This window comes from Daktulosphaira vitifoliae, unplaced genomic scaffold (genome assembly GCF_025091365.1).
Source record: "Daktulosphaira vitifoliae isolate Bord-2020 unplaced genomic scaffold, ASM2509136v1 Scaffold_1, whole genome shotgun sequence".
Lineage (NCBI taxonomy): Eukaryota > Metazoa > Arthropoda > Insecta > Hemiptera > Phylloxeridae > Daktulosphaira > Daktulosphaira vitifoliae.
Window position 1 is genome coordinate 55,020,104 of NW_026099572.1, and position 16,380 is coordinate 55,036,483.

Here is a 16,380-nt window from a genome sequence, read left to right on the forward strand (position 1 = left end):
AAAAAAAGAAAATTAAGTTAAACATGGACAAAAATGCGAATGCATCAAAAACCATGTCTACAAATAAAGGCAATAAAAAAAAAAATGAAATATTTAAACAAAAAAAAAATAATAATATTACAAACATCACGGACGGTATTGGAACACATCCGTTAATGTTAATCGGAAATTAATGAAAAACACCAGGAGCGGTCTGGACACTCGCTCCTTAGCGTTGGCTAGAAGANGGACACTCGCTCCTTAGCGTTGGCTAGAAGAAAAGGGAAACAAATGCTCTCCACACATAAACAAAATTAAGTTAATTTACGATAAAATAAAAATGAAATAAAATAATTAATAAAATATAGCTCATTACATAAATATAATATAAAAAAGAAAACGATACCCGGTCTCCGAAGAGATCCGATGGTCTGGATGCTTCGTCGAAAAGACCTGGCCGTTCGCCGTTGGCGGCTCTACTCCATCATTATAAAAAAAGTGTCAATAAAACAACAAATATGTGCACCCTAGCACGGTCAATGACAGAAAAGAATAGAGAAGAGTCAACACCGATCTAACGGCAATTTCAAATCGATAACGGCCAGTCTTTTTGGAAGGGATCAATACTGATAAACAATTCGATTTTAATTATATTTCTCTTTTATCGCCTTATCTAGCGGTCAGCGGCAAAATAATGAGTGGTTGACACCGCTGTGTCAGAAAAAGGTTCTTTCGCGCGATAAAATAAATAAGTAGACATAACAAAAAATCATAAACGGTCCACCTTCGAATTTGTGACGTTACAGGGTAGCAACGAAGATACTTGCATAGTCCAACGACTATGACAAGCTTGCTATAGTTGTTGATGAGTAAAACAATGTATATAAAAAGTGTGAGAACATAGTACTTTAAATGAATAACAATTTATTTGCATAAAAACATGGTATTATATTTAGTTTTTTTACAATTCATCAAATTATTACTATAATCAATAATTTACATTTTATTTAAAATGTATTAATTGTATGAATACAAAAGAATATTACAAAATAATTGTACTTTTTTTGACAAAAATGTTACATATGAATGTGTTAAAGCTTTCATGGATTATCTTGTTGCTTGAAGTGTTTGAGGGTATATCCATGTTTGCAGTAGATTTCTGACGTTTCGGCCTCATTGCAGAGTCCATCTGCGGAGTGATGGACTCTGCAATTAGTCAGAAACATCAGAAATCTACTGCAAACATGGATATATCCTCAAGCACTTCAAGAAAAAATGTTACATGTTATAATTCATCCATTTTTTTAAGCAAATTGCCTTGTATAAACTACAGACGGTCGGGTTGTTCATATGTCGGATACAACATGGTTTTGTAACACAACTTAAATTATACTGCGGGGGACAACTCGAATCCTCTACGTTGAATACACGTTGTCCCGATATGTATTTTTCCACTACTCGCTTTCTTACAGCTTCCTATACGTAAATATACTTGCACAGTAACAGTTTTCTGATTCTCGGCAACTCGTTGTATTCATCGTCTCCGTAACGAGTATACATTCCATGAAGATATTTATTCAACCAAAAAATTGTTATAGCTTCTTTAGTTAAATCATGCGTAATCGAACGGTTTAACCTTACAGTTAAAGAACGCATGTGGAAAAAATTTACACCGTCGAGATCTAATCAATGGTTGACAATATTAAATAAAATAAAAAATGATTATAACAATACTATATGTTGTGTTTTTAATATGAAAGACACATCAAATGAGTCTTTATTGAGAAACAATATTATGGTGTGTGAGTGCCGGTGATAGCACTTGCGAGTAGTGGACAATTCCCACTACTAATTTATATAATATATATCGATACGTAACACCTCTTTCCTTATAAAATTATAATACACTTATATTTTAAATAATTACAAACATATAAATAAATATTGAAATTTGATGAGAGAGTAAGATTTAGCTTATAGTTTACCGCTTATAACCAGATAAAATGTTCATTCATATAGACAAAGATGTTTACATAGTGTAAAATTACTTGTTATTATTTGTAGTCGGATGGAGAGAAACTCTGAATAGGTTTTTTAATTCTAACAGGTCGGGGAGATTTATTGCAGAGCGGTACTGTTGATTCTGTGTGGTCATTGTTGTCTAATCATTCTGTATACATATAGTTATGATTGTATTACACGTTTTATTTTTAAATTATTCATACTAGTTAAAATTAACGATATTTGCTACTGTAAGAACATTTATTACTATGTTCTTACCACTTATATTACACACGTTTTATTTCTATTTATTTAATTCGTAATACATATTAATTAGCATAGAGGGAGATGCTGATGTGACAATTCTACTCGTCTGTAGTCCGGAGCTACTGACGTCGAACTAACAAAGGGCAGTTGTGTTTGAGTGGCCGTTATAGACATAGTTTTCAATATTATTACTTTCATCTTATTTATATTATTTATAACTTAACTTGTTTTATTCATCGACCCGTCTATCGCCAATTATCATCATAGCCAACCAACTCCGTCTCACTTGGATATCCCTACTAACCAACTGTACTAGGATTCAGGTCAGACGTATTGTACATTACATATAAATTATATTTACTAAATATCTAAAATATAACTTTACTTTGTCATTGACATAAAACAATAGTCTAATTTTATTTAATAATCTATCCTCTGTAACTAAAGTGCACGATTGCCTGTATCTCCTTCAGGCAATTAAAACTCATTTAAGGAGATAGGGACGATATTTGGGCAGACGTCGGGTAACTTCCGATTCTTGGTTTTGACCAAGATCCTCAACTATTAAACAAGCTCCTAACACTACAAGAAAATATTAAATTTTATTTAATTAAACTATTTATTCGAACTTTAAAAAATATATTGCAAAACTTATTCTATTATCATGACGTTTAGTTCAACATAACTTAAGTATTCTTAAAATTTTATGCATTTTAGTAACTATTTATCTAAACACATATATTTTTATATAATTGAATATTAATAATGTATATAAACATTTTATTCAACAATTGATTAATGATTTTATGTTTTAAATAAAAATGACTTTACAACACATTCTAACAATATAGCTTATACTATAAATTACTTATGTTAATATAGATCACATTGCTATTAATAATAATAACAATGCTGTGTACCTGTTAATATCGATGTCATAAAAAATCAATTAGCTACCTGTATTTGTAATCCCTTGTGTATTATACCTTTATATTAACTCAAAATTTTGAAACTTTAAATGATTATATCTAATAATCGAATTAAGTTATATTAAAAATTCAAATGCCATTTATTATTAAATTAAAAACTCAAACATTTTATTAAATTAAAAATATGTGTTACTATTTAAAAAAACAAAGTTGACCCCTTTACAAGGCATAAGGGATGAACTTAAAAAGTATTACATAGTTAATAATTCAAGAATAATGTGTAACTAAAGATAATAATAAAAAAAGAATGTTTAAATTATTATTATTCTATAAGTAATTGAGTGAGTTATGATAAAAAAATCATTCTGTAGATCGTCGACGTATTACGTCTGACCGACCGCCGTGTTATTCAATACCGCCGTTAATTTTTAAATACATATTATCTTATTCTTTTTGTTTTGTGATTATTTTTCTAAAGAAAAACCAATATATGGCTTCACGCCACTTTGTCGTAAAAAAAAACGCCGTGTCATACTTTATTTTTTGTGTTCTACGACGTTAGTCGCAACATATTTATAAATAAACAGTATAAATATCATTTCGAAGAATGGATAAAAATTGTGTTAACACGTGTTTAAATAATTATCGTAAAATGTTTACTTTAAGTCAAAATTTTTAGGAACTATAAAAAATAACACAATGTAACAGAATTATCAAATTTTACTAAAACGTTTTCATAACTATCTTTTAAAAATTTTCAACTAAAATATTATTAAAATAGAAGCATTACACGAGTAAGTATTTCACAATAAATAAAAAAATAATTCTCAAAGTAATATAGTATTATGAATAAGTTGAAAATATGTAATAGTTTATTCCATCATATGAAATATTTATTTATTGTAAACATTGTAAGTGTACTTAAACCTAAATCAATTTTCAAGTAGTAAAAACCAATTTTTACTCTTCTATCTCTGATGTATTACTACAACATTTGTATAGATATAACAGTTGATATAAAGCAATTTAATATTTCTTCAGAAATTATATTTGAAAAAATGAATTACTATGATCAGAAGTAATTTATTATATTTTTTTTTTAGCTTCGATGAGAAGGTTTTAATTTTACCATGGTGTGTTTATTTATTTATTTATTTATTTTTGGGTGTCTGTCACTACTTTTTCTCAGCTCTCATCGAATCGATTTCTTTCAACGATACGTAAAAAGATCACAAATCGTATCTAGTCAAAGACATTACCCTCAACAATTAAAAATTTTGCCCTCTTTCCCCGTAAATAGTGAAAATCCTCCAAAAAATTACAATTTTTAAAATCGGTAAATTTCGACATTTTTTGTCTAAAAATTACTATAACTATTTGCAAAATAAACAATTTAAAAAAATTCTTTTTTATATTAAAACCATAGGTATTTCATTTGATATACATTTCTTAGCTTCGATGCGAAGCTGAGAAGGTATTGGTTTTACTAAGATGTGTTTTTTTTTTTTTTGTGTCTGTTACCACTTTTTCTCAGCTCTCACCGAACCGATTTCTTTCAATGATACGTCAAAAGATCACAAATCGTATCTAGTCGAAGACATTACCCTTAAAAATTGAAAAAAATTCCCTCGTTCCCCGTAAATGGGGGAAACCTCCAAAAAAATTACAAATTTAAAAATCGCTAATTTTCGAAATTTTTTCAATTTTTTTTACTTAAAAGTGCCATAACTTTTTCAAAAATAAACATATCAATATAATTCTTTTTTATATAGATGCATAATATCATTACCTTTCATTTGGTATATTTTTTTCATAAATTTAACCCTTAACCTGCCCACAAGGGGGGATTTAAAATGACAACTTTTTCACAAAAAATTAATTTTTTTAACTTAAATTTTGAAAATGTTCCGGAAGGTCTGACACTTTTATATATATCTTAAATTAAAGCTAATGTAATATGCTTTATCATGAAAAAAAAAAATTTCGTACTTATATTGTCTTTACGATGAAAATGGCTACCAAATGCTATTTTTGTGTAAAAATTCTCGATTTTGTATTTTCCATTTTTAACTTTATTATGCTATAACTTTTTGAAAAATGTATGAATCATTACAATTTTTTTATGAGAAGTAGTATTTATATAGATCTTTCATTCGACATACTGTTTTTTTAAATCGGACCATTTCCCTAAATACAGGGGGGATTCAAAACATAAAAATGCATATAGAAAGTAGAACTTTTTCAACGTAACTTTTGAAAGTGTTCCGGAAGGTCTGACACTTTTATATATATCTTAAATTAAAGCTAATGTAATATACTTTATAATGGTAAAAAAAAATTTCGGACTTTATTTTATCTTCATGGTGAAAACAGACATTAAACTTAATAAAAAAAATACGATTTTTGTAAAAAAATTCTTTTTTATATTTTTAACTTTATAATGCTATAACTTCTCGAAAGATGTATGGATCAATATAATTCTTTTTTTTGTAGATGCATGATGTCTTTACCTATCATTTGGTATATTTTTTTTATAAATCTGACTCTTAACCTGCCTACAGGGGGGGATGAAAACATAAAAATGCATATAGAAATTAGAACTTTTTCAACTTAACTTTTGAAAATGTTCCGGAAGGTCTGACACTTTTATATATATCTTAAATTAAAGCTAATGTAATATACTTTATAATGGTAAAAAAAAATTTCGGACTTTATTTTATCTTCATGGTGAAAACAGACATTAAACTTAATAAAAAAAATACGATTTTTGTAAAAAAATTCTTTTTTATATTTTTAACTTTATAATGCTATAACTTCTCGAAAGATGTATGGATCAATATAATTCTTTTTTTTGTAGATGCATGATGTCTTTACCTATCATTTGGTATATTTTTTTTATAAATCTGACTTTTTACCTGCCTACAGGGTGGGATTCAAAATAACAACTTTTTCACAAAAAATTGACTTTTTCAACTTAAATTTTGAAAGTGTTCCGAAAAGTCTGACACTTTTATATATATCTTAAATTAAAGCTAATGTAATATACTTTATAATGGTAAAAAAAAATTTCGGACTTTATTTTATCTTCATGGTGAAAACAGACATTAAACTTAATAAAAAAAATACGATTTTTGTAAAAAAATTCTTTTTTATATTTTTAACTTAATAATGCTATAACTTTTTGAAAGATGTATGGATCCATATAATTCTTTTTTTTGTAGATGCATGATGTTTTTACCTATCATTTGGTATATTTTTTTTATAAATCTGACTTTTTACCTGCCTACAGGGGGGTTTCAAAATAACAACTTTTTCACAAAAAATTGACTTTTTCAACTTAAATTTTGAAAGTGTTCCGAAAAGTCTGACACTTTTATATATATATTAAATTAAAGCTAATGTAATCTACTTTATTTTATAAAAAAAAAATTTTGGACTTTATTTTGTCTTCACGGTGAAAATGGCTACCAAATGCTATTATTGTGGGAAAATTCTCAATTTTATTTTTTACATTTTTAACTTTATAATGCTACAACTTATTAAAAAGTGTATTGATCAATATAATTTTTTTATGGGAAATTCTATTTTTTAATAATCCCCTTTTCATTCGACATAATTTATCTTAATCAGGATATTAATAAGGAACTAGCAGTTTATGAAGATTTTGGAATAATCCATCAATTTTATAAAATTAAACACTATCTAAAGATTTGCATCGAAGCGTTTTTTTTTGATAGTGATTTTAATCACTGTCAGATATCATTATACTTGATCCATCTATACCACGTCACCACTGTGCTGCGACCCCCCAGTGCTGGGTTTTTTTTTAAATCCCTGCTCACAGGGAGAGATTCAAAATAGCAACTTTTGTACAAAAATTTAACTTTTTCAATTTAAGTTTTAAAAATGTTCCGGAAATACTCCGAGCTTCAAACATATGTTAAAATAAATCTAATGTTATGTACTATAAGTTAAAAAAAAAAATTGTCCTGACGACTTATCTTCTATGTGAAAATGGTTGGCGTAGTTAAAAAACGTGCAATTTTAGTGTTAACATTTACGATTTCATATTTTATTTTTTCAACTTTAAATTACTATAACTTTTTGAAAAATGTATAGATCAAAACAAATTTTTGTTTCTAAATGAATTATGTATTTATCTTTCATCCGATATACTTTTTTTTTAATCGGACCATTTTTCTTAATACCGATGGGGTTTAAATTTTTAAAAATACGAGTAAAAAGTAGAACTTTTTCGACTTAACTTATGAAAATATTCTAGAAATACTTGGAGCTTTAATTATATGTCAAATTAAACCTTACATTATGTACTAAGAGTTCAAAAATAAAATTTGTCCTGACACCTTTTCTTCTGAGTGCAAATGCCGTCAAATTTATCAAAAAAATTTTATGTAATAATCACTGTTCAACATGAAATATTTTAATACTTAATAATGCCTGAAATACTCCGACCTTCAAACATATGTTAAAATAAAGTTCATACTATAAGTTCAAAAAAAAAAATTTGTCCCGACAACTTATCTTCTATGTACAAATAGTTAAAAATACATGCTATTTTGTGTTAAAAATTCTTAGTATTGTATTTTCATTTATTTTAAAATACATTATAAAGGGGTACACTGATTTTAATGAATATTATAGAAAACTAATTAACATAGAATACAGGGTGATTTTTTTATCATAACCCACTCAATTACTTGCAGAATACTAATAATTTAAACATTTTTTTTTATTATTATCTTTAGTTACACATTATTCTTGAATTTTTAACTATGTAATACTTTTTAAGTTCATCCCTTAAGCCTTGGAAGGGGGTCAACTTTGTTTTTTTAAATGGTAACACATATTTTTAATTTAATAAAATGTTTGAGTTNTATTTCTAATTTAATAAAATGTTTGAGTTGTTAATTTAATAGTAAATGGCATTTGAATTTTTAATATAACTTAATTCGTTTATTAGATATAATCATTTAAAGTTTCAAATTTTTGAATTAATATACAGGTATAATACACAAGGGATTACAAATATAGGTAGCTNTATATGTATAATACACATTGGATTGTAAATACAGGTAGCTAATTGGATTTTTATGACATTGCTGTCTCAGTCACGGATTGTTTATTATCAATTATGATTATCAATAGATATACTTTCTGTATTGTCAGTTAGTGTATTTATAAACTCATAACAATGTGCCTTACTACAATTGATAATAACAATGCTGTGTACCTGTTAATATCGATGTCATAAAAAATCAATTAGCTACCTGTATTTGAAATCCCTTGTGTATTATACCTTTATATTAACACAAAATTTTGAAACTTAAAATGATTATATCTAATAAACGAATTAAGTTATATTAAAAATTCAAATGCCATTTACTATTAAATTAAAAACTCAAACATTTTATTAAATTAAAAATATGTGTTACCATTTAAAAAAACAAAGTTGACCCCTTTACAAGGCATAAGGGATGAACTTAAAAAGTATTACATAGTTAAAAATTCAAGAATAATGTGTAACTAAAGATAATAATAAAAAAAAAATGTTTAAATTATTAGTATTCTATAAGTAATTGAGTGAGTTATGATAAAAAAATCACTCTGTATAATCTTATACTTATTTCAATTTTTTTTCTTTAAAATCGAAAAAATTAATTTTAACATTTGAATCAGCTTAAATTGCTATTTTTTTAAAAAAACGAACGTTTGCCGATTCAGTAAAACTCATTGCCATGGGCAATGTTTTTTTTGCAATTTTTCAGTAAAATCTTTTTGAGTTAGAATTTTGCTTATCAATAATCCACCAATATTTTAAAATTAAACACTATCTACAGATTTGCATCGAAGCGTTTCTTATGATAGTGATTTTAATAACTGAGCTGCGACCCCACTGTGCTACCGTTTTTTTTAATTCGGAAGGACTAAATTAAATTTTTATTATTTTTAGCACTATGAAAGTTACAATATTTTATTAATTATTTTTTTTAATTCTTTCAAGTTATAGGTTAAGAAAAAAAAATTATAGGGAAAAAATTAATTTTTATTATTGTAAAATATCAGTCCAAAATAACTTTGAAAGCCATGTTAGAGATTTTAAATTAAGATATAGATCTCAAACTTGGTATTTACCTCTTAAATATAGCCCGTTAAAGATTTAAATGAGTATTGGAACATTTTAGCTTCGATGCAAAGATGAGAAGGTATTAGTTTTACTATGATGTGTTTTTTTTTTTTTTGTGTCTCTTACTACTTTTTCTCAGCTCTCATCGAATCGATTTCTTTCAAAGATACGTCAAAAGATCACAAATCGTATCTAGTCGAAGACATTTCCTCGTTACCCGTAAATAGGAGAAACCAAAAAAATTACAAATTTAAAAATCGCTAATTTTCAAAATTTTTCAATTTTTTTTACTTAAAACTGCCATAACTTTTTCAAAAATAAACAAATCAATATCAATTTTTTTATAGATTCATAATGTCCTTACCTATTATTTGGTATATTTTTTTTATAAACCTGCCCACGGTGGGGGATTTAAAATTACAACTTTTTCAACTTAACTTTTGAAAGTGTTCCAGAAAGTCTGACACTTTTATATATATTTTAAATAAAAGCTGATGGAATATACTTTATTGTGGAAAAATAAAATATGGTACTTTACTTTGTCTTCATGGTGTAAATGGCTACCAAATGCAATTTTTGTGTGAAAATACTCGATTTTATTTTTTACATTTTACATCAATACAATTTTTTTATGAGAAATAATATTTATATCCCTCTTTTATTTGACATACTTTATCTTAATCAGGATATAAATAAGGAAATAGTAGATCATGTAGCTTTTGCAATAATCCACCAATTTTTTAAAACTAAACACTATTTAAAGATTTGCATCGTAGCGTTTTTTATGATAGTGATTTTAATCACTGTCAGATATCATTATACTTAACCCAACTATGCCACGTGACCACTGTGTCACGACCCCCCTGAGCTGGGTTTTTATTTATTTCATATAAAAGGATAATAACCTTATCAATTTTGAGTAAGACACAGATTTTCTCAAAAAATATTGAAAATTTTAAATTTTTGTAAATTATTATTTGGTTATTTGGTTTAAAAAAATCTACAATAGGTAATGAAATAATTTTTTTATTTATTTAGTGATTGATAAAAAATATGACTCAAAGAGTAAATACTACCTACTACATATTTCAAAAAGTAATGATTAATGTAGTGAACTATTTTTCTAAATGTATTGGTAGCGCAATAAATTGAAAGAAGCGAATTTCAACCACAGGAAATTTATCATTAAAGAATTTAACATAAATATGTTCTAATACAAAATCTAATATTCCATAAATATATTGTGGAAAATCAAAAATTAAAGAAAAATCTAATTATAGAACATGTTTTTAATAATTATTAATAAAAATATTTACTTATTTTTTCCTTGACCGGTGGACACCAGTTTTTTTTATCATAAACTTTGTTATCGGGTAACAAACTTTTTATTCTTTTTATTATAACTGAAAAATATCATTGCAGTATTATAGTCAAAATGTTTTGATTAGAAAAATATTTAATTGACACATTTTTTAAATTTTATCTAGTTTATATATAAGGTCATTTAATGGTTAATACAAATTATAAGGTTTCCTTTCTACTTAAACACGTTTTTTGTATTAATTTAAATAGGAGGTATTTAATATAATTTTAGTAAACCTACCAAGAAGCTTTCGAAAACAAAAATGTTTAGTAATTTACAATGAACATAATTATGCACACAGAGTAATCAATTTTTAGTATGGAACATAATTTTACAGAAAAGATTGAAAATTTTTAATTTTTGTAAAGAGATAAACTATTTGTTTCAAAAAATTTTACAATAATATATAGTAAAAATGTTTTAATCATTTCTCGGGTGATAAAAAACTAGACTCAAGAATTAAGAAAATTGCGTTTACTATTAAACATGAGTTATTAAAGATAAGATTTTTATATATTGGATAACAACATCTTAATCAATAAACATTAGTTTATATAACAAAATAAAAATATATTTTATCATTAACAGAGAAATATCAGTTTATCCAATTTATCTCAAATTACTAAACTTAACAATTAACTTATTGTTCAACTAAGTCTTAAAATATTTTAATAATAAGCATAAATATTTTATGATTTTTTTTTCAAGCTAAATTGCCAAGAAAAAATGATTGTGTATACATGTTTACATATCTTTATGTTTTCGGTAAGTAAACTCAGTAATTTGATGCATAAAAAAAGAATAACATATTTATCTCCACTATAAAATAGTACTGAATGTTTCAATAAACAATAAAAATTTGTTAATATATATTTATATAATGTATACATGTATAATATTGATGACACCCACGCGTGTACCGGTACGATAACCAAAAATAAAATTATACAGGATTAGTGTTGCTGGCGTTTGGTGACGTGGATGGGGTGAATGCGTTACAACAGTTTAGTCTCAAAGCTATAGACGTCGGGATACGCGAGAATAATAACATGTGTCGCGTGGACAGTTACAAACAAACATACTTACATACATACAGGAACTTTTTAGTTTGATATTCTTTAAAAGCGTGTTTTTCAGTTTTTTTTAACTATATTTTTAAGGTATATAAAAAAGAGAACCGGTTAGTTTGAACTTAATGTAGGGTGATTCCATTTGAAATCACCTAATGTGTGTGCTGGTATAGTTCAGAAATTTATGAAATTTATATCATAGAATTATTAAAGGTCATTGACAACAAAAATAATATTTTTTTTTTTTTCAGATAGTGCATTTTTTATAATTAAACATGAAAAAACACCCTATGTTCTAGAGCCTATAATTTCACATCCAAATAAGCTATCACTGTGGAATTAGCATTATTTTACTCATATTATATAAAACTTCAGTTTCATTTTTAAGTTAATGAATTTTGAATTTTTTTTTTAACATCGAAATTTTGATTTAAATTTCGCAGTATTTTAATAGCAAAATTTGAAGGTCAAAAACTGTTTTAATAAAAATTTTTTTTCTTTTCAGAAACTTTTAGTTATGTTCTTTTAACCTATATAATATTTGAATCGATTTATACTTTTTTTTAATCATTTTACGGTCTTAAACACGCATGGTTTGCTGAAAATAGCCAACTTTATCATCTCATTACACAAAAGTGACTGAACGAACTTTTTTCAAATTTACATAACACTTACCTTTAGACAATTAAAACGTCTGGTGAAAAATTGATGGAGAAATCATTTTAACGCTACTTATAGGATTTACAAAATTTACAATTTGCGTATTATGGAAAATCCACAAACTACGTAATTTTCGACACTCAATTATTGTTTTTTGTATATATTCTAGTATTAGATCTATATATATGGACTTGGTATTACATCTTCAATCTGAAGATGAAAAAGATATTTGTGCGTATGATTTATTTGAAAAATTCTTAATTTGTCAAAACGTAGTCGAAGAATCAACAATATTTGATATATTATTGATATAATTAACTTAATAATGAAGTAATGTAGTTTTTTCGAACTTAGCCATTGCTCTTTGGATTTTTTTGAGTGCCAATAACTAAATCTACTGCAGAACGCAGAATAAATACAAAAAAACAGAAATTGAGTGTTGAAAATTACGTATTTTGTGGATTTTCCATAATACATAGGATGTTTTTCATGTTTTTAATTATAAAAAACAATACAAAAAAAAAATATATTATTTTTGTTGTCAATGAAATTTAAAAAGTCTATGATATAAATTTCAAAAGTTTCTGAACAATAGCAGCACACACATAAGGTGATTTTACATGGAATGACCCTTTAGTGTTTCAATTTAAATAATTATTTGCTAACAATATAATTTTCGTATTATTTAAGTTAAGAAGTATATTTCAAAGTTAGATTTCTACCGGTTTTTTGCAGTTTAATTAGTTTTTTAATATAATATGTTATTTTTTAAGGGATTAATACTTACAACGATTGCTAATGAAATAATTGAATACTTGTCTTTTAAAAACTTACCAGTGGCACAAGAAGAATTTTATAATTGCTTTAATAACATTGAATTTGACGACAATATACAAATAGATAAAGGTGAAAATCTGTTTAAATATAAATCATAGTTATTCAAATTCTGCATATTTTTTGTAAAACATTGTCATAAAAATGCTAAAAAATGTGGTATTTTTGTGTCATTAACTAGAAAATATCATTGATTTTTATTATCAATTAAAAATATATAAAATTATAATCAATTTAAGCTGTAACTGACTAAAGTAGATTACAGCTTGAATTGCAATTTTTTTTTGAAAATAGAATATTCGGCTTATATTGTATATGCTTATCTCCTTACATTTGTCAATTCGAATACTTCTTGTGTTTATTAAGTACATGATTATTTGATTTTCTTTAGATTCATTATATATATTTTTAAATGACATAAGAGATAGATATGTTTCCGGTAATTTACAACCGATCAATACGAGTAAAGAAGTAATAAAATTTATTAGAGGGTCCGTTGATTTAACACTAAGTAAGACCAGTAAAGAATTAATGAAATTAATTGGATTGTATGAAGATTTAACACTAAACAAGACAAGTAAAGAATTAATGAACTTCAAAGGAGGACAAACATCAATTATTATAAAAGATTTTGAAATCTGCTGTACTAAGTTTCATAAGAGATTGTTCAGGGTTGAAGAGCCTATAGTAATTTTTTTACTTTACTTTATTTATTTTGTATACTTTTTTCAAAAATAAGCAAAATCGTTGAGTATTCTCATCGAAAAACTATTAGAGTAATCTATCGTCTCAAGTGGAAAATTTTAATTTATATCATTTTTATTTTAACGATAAGATTATTGAAAATAACTCTAAAAACTTTTGATCCAGTAAATAATTTTTGGTTAATATTTTCTTTTTATTATCTGTTAAATATAAATTAAGAAAAGAATAGAAAAAAGTCAAATCTTTTCTTGCTAAATTATGGTTGTAGGTTATGTAGATAACTTTTTTGACGAAAATTGTCAATTTTTAAATGAGTATATGTTATTCAACTTATTAATTCGAATAATAGAATATAACAGATCTCTTTGGTATTTATTTATTATAGGTTAAAGCTAGGTTATTATTATATTTAAAGTGATAAGACCATTGTTGTTTATTTTACTGAAATTTTAAATAATTAAATAATTTACCTTTAATCTGAAAATCAATTTAAATCAAAAGTAGCTTAAATTTTATAGTAATACAAGATAGGTAAGATGCTTTTTGGGTATTTTGACCATGGTTGGGTATTTGGGGATTTGGTCAATTCAGGAGCAACGAGGTTCTATCGGAGTTGTAGAGTCCGAGGGCTTAGAACAGTAAAGACAAGTAGATATAAAAAGATATTAATTAAGTCCCTCTCATAGAGGTATTAAACGCTAAAGTATTCATGAAGTGGCCAGGGTCTTGGCCTCTTATCTAACACACAGTCGAATTATATGACCAAGCACTAACTAGTTATTAATAATTAAATTAAATGATGTTTAAATCAATTTATTGCTTTACTATTTTTTAGTCAGATTATTAATTCTAAATAATTGGGTTAATATGAATTTACTTACCTCTTTTATATGGCTTGTTCAAAGATCGTCGAGATTTGAGTAAAGATTTATACTGTTTCTTTTAAATAAATTAATAAAGTGTTGACACAAAATAATTGTATTCAATATCGTCTTAAAATGTACCGACGACGACACGGGGTCGCGGCTATTTTGATAAAAACGAATTAAACAAAAGAATTCTGAATTCTTTATTGAATTCAAAGCTTCAAAAGTGCGGAGAAGACACATGTGCAAGCAGAACTAAGCCTTTTTATATTATTTTTAATTACCCCTATCACATGGGATGTTGCCGTCAGTGCTTTTAGTGATTTTCACTTTATTGTTTATTAAATTGAACATAACATGATAATTATTTTAAGATAAGATGCATAGTATACAATAATTAATTTAACACATATACATATATAATAGTTAGTGTATATATTATGATAGATAAATTAATTATTTGTATGTATACAAGTAAAATAAAATACAGATTATACATTTTTCATTGATAAATTTAAGATGCGTAATGCAAAACATTGGTAGCATATTACAACAATTTTCCACCGAAATCATTAATGTAAAACAGTTGTTAAGTTTGTTAATCAATTGGTCTTGTTTTTAAATCTATTCATTAAATTATTTGTCTAAATATGATACTTTTTTGGTTAGTTTTGCATAATATTTATATTATACTCTCATGATTTAGACAAAATTTTACATTTCAATATTTGATTATAAACACTCATTATAAGAAGTCTAAAAATAAAATAAACCAAACCCAGTACAGTAGTGTTGTGGGACATTGGGGACCTGACAATTTTTGTTATATATGTATATATAATTGATTATCATCACTATCATAAAAAACGATTATTTCATCCATTCAGTACTTCTCATTTTGTGGTCGGCTAGTGGACATCAAAATTATACTTGTCACAAACGGTGATTTCGCATCTTAGCCGTGGGCTCTCAAATTGAGACACTTCACTATTCATCATAGAATCGATTTTAGTACAAGCACCAGACTGACTCATCAGCTGCAGAAACGCGCAACAACTCTAGGCGGAAAAAACACAATTGATAATAAAATTTATTAAACGCGTAAAGGCGTTTTTATCGGTAACTGTGAATTTAAGTTTTCTAAATAAATTAAGTAAAATATAAATCGAGAATTTTCACACAAAAATAGTATTCGGTAGCCATTTTCACCGTGGAGACAAAATAAAGTCCAAATTATTTTTTCCATAATTAAGTATATTACATTAGATTTAATTTAAAATATATATAAAAGAACCAGTAATTCTGGATCACTTTCAAAAGTTAATTTTCAGTGAAAAAGTTGTCATTTTGAATATCCTCCTGTTGGTTAGTAAAGGGTCAAATTTATAAAAAAAATATGCCAAATGACATCACGCATCTAAAAAAAAATTATATTGATTTGGTAATTTTTGATAAAGTTATGTAAAAATATTTAGCGATTTTAAAATTTGTCATTTTTTGGATATATCTCCCATTTACTAGATTTGACTAGATACGATTTGTGATCTTTTGACGTATCGTT

The 16,380-nt window shown here is 25.8% G+C and overlaps 1 protein-coding gene across 5 annotated transcripts in view; it reads left to right on the top strand.

Moving 5' to 3' along the window:
- The first annotated feature begins 11,392 nt into the window (after positions 1 to 11,392).
- Positions 11,393 to 16,380, top strand: part of LOC126894909 (uncharacterized) — a 31,257-nt gene continuing 26,269 nt past the window's right edge. For all 5 annotated transcript variants that reach the window (XM_050666252.1, XM_050666255.1, XM_050666253.1 and 2 more), the window contains exons 1-3: positions 11,393 to 11,449; positions 13,188 to 13,320; positions 13,640 to 13,935. In XM_050666252.1, the coding sequence (XP_050522209.1) occupies positions 11,411 to 11,449; positions 13,188 to 13,320; positions 13,640 to 13,935 (468 nt within the window). In that variant the 5' untranslated portion in view covers positions 11,393 to 11,410. The remainder of the gene's footprint in view (positions 11,450 to 13,187; positions 13,321 to 13,639; positions 13,936 to 16,380) is intronic.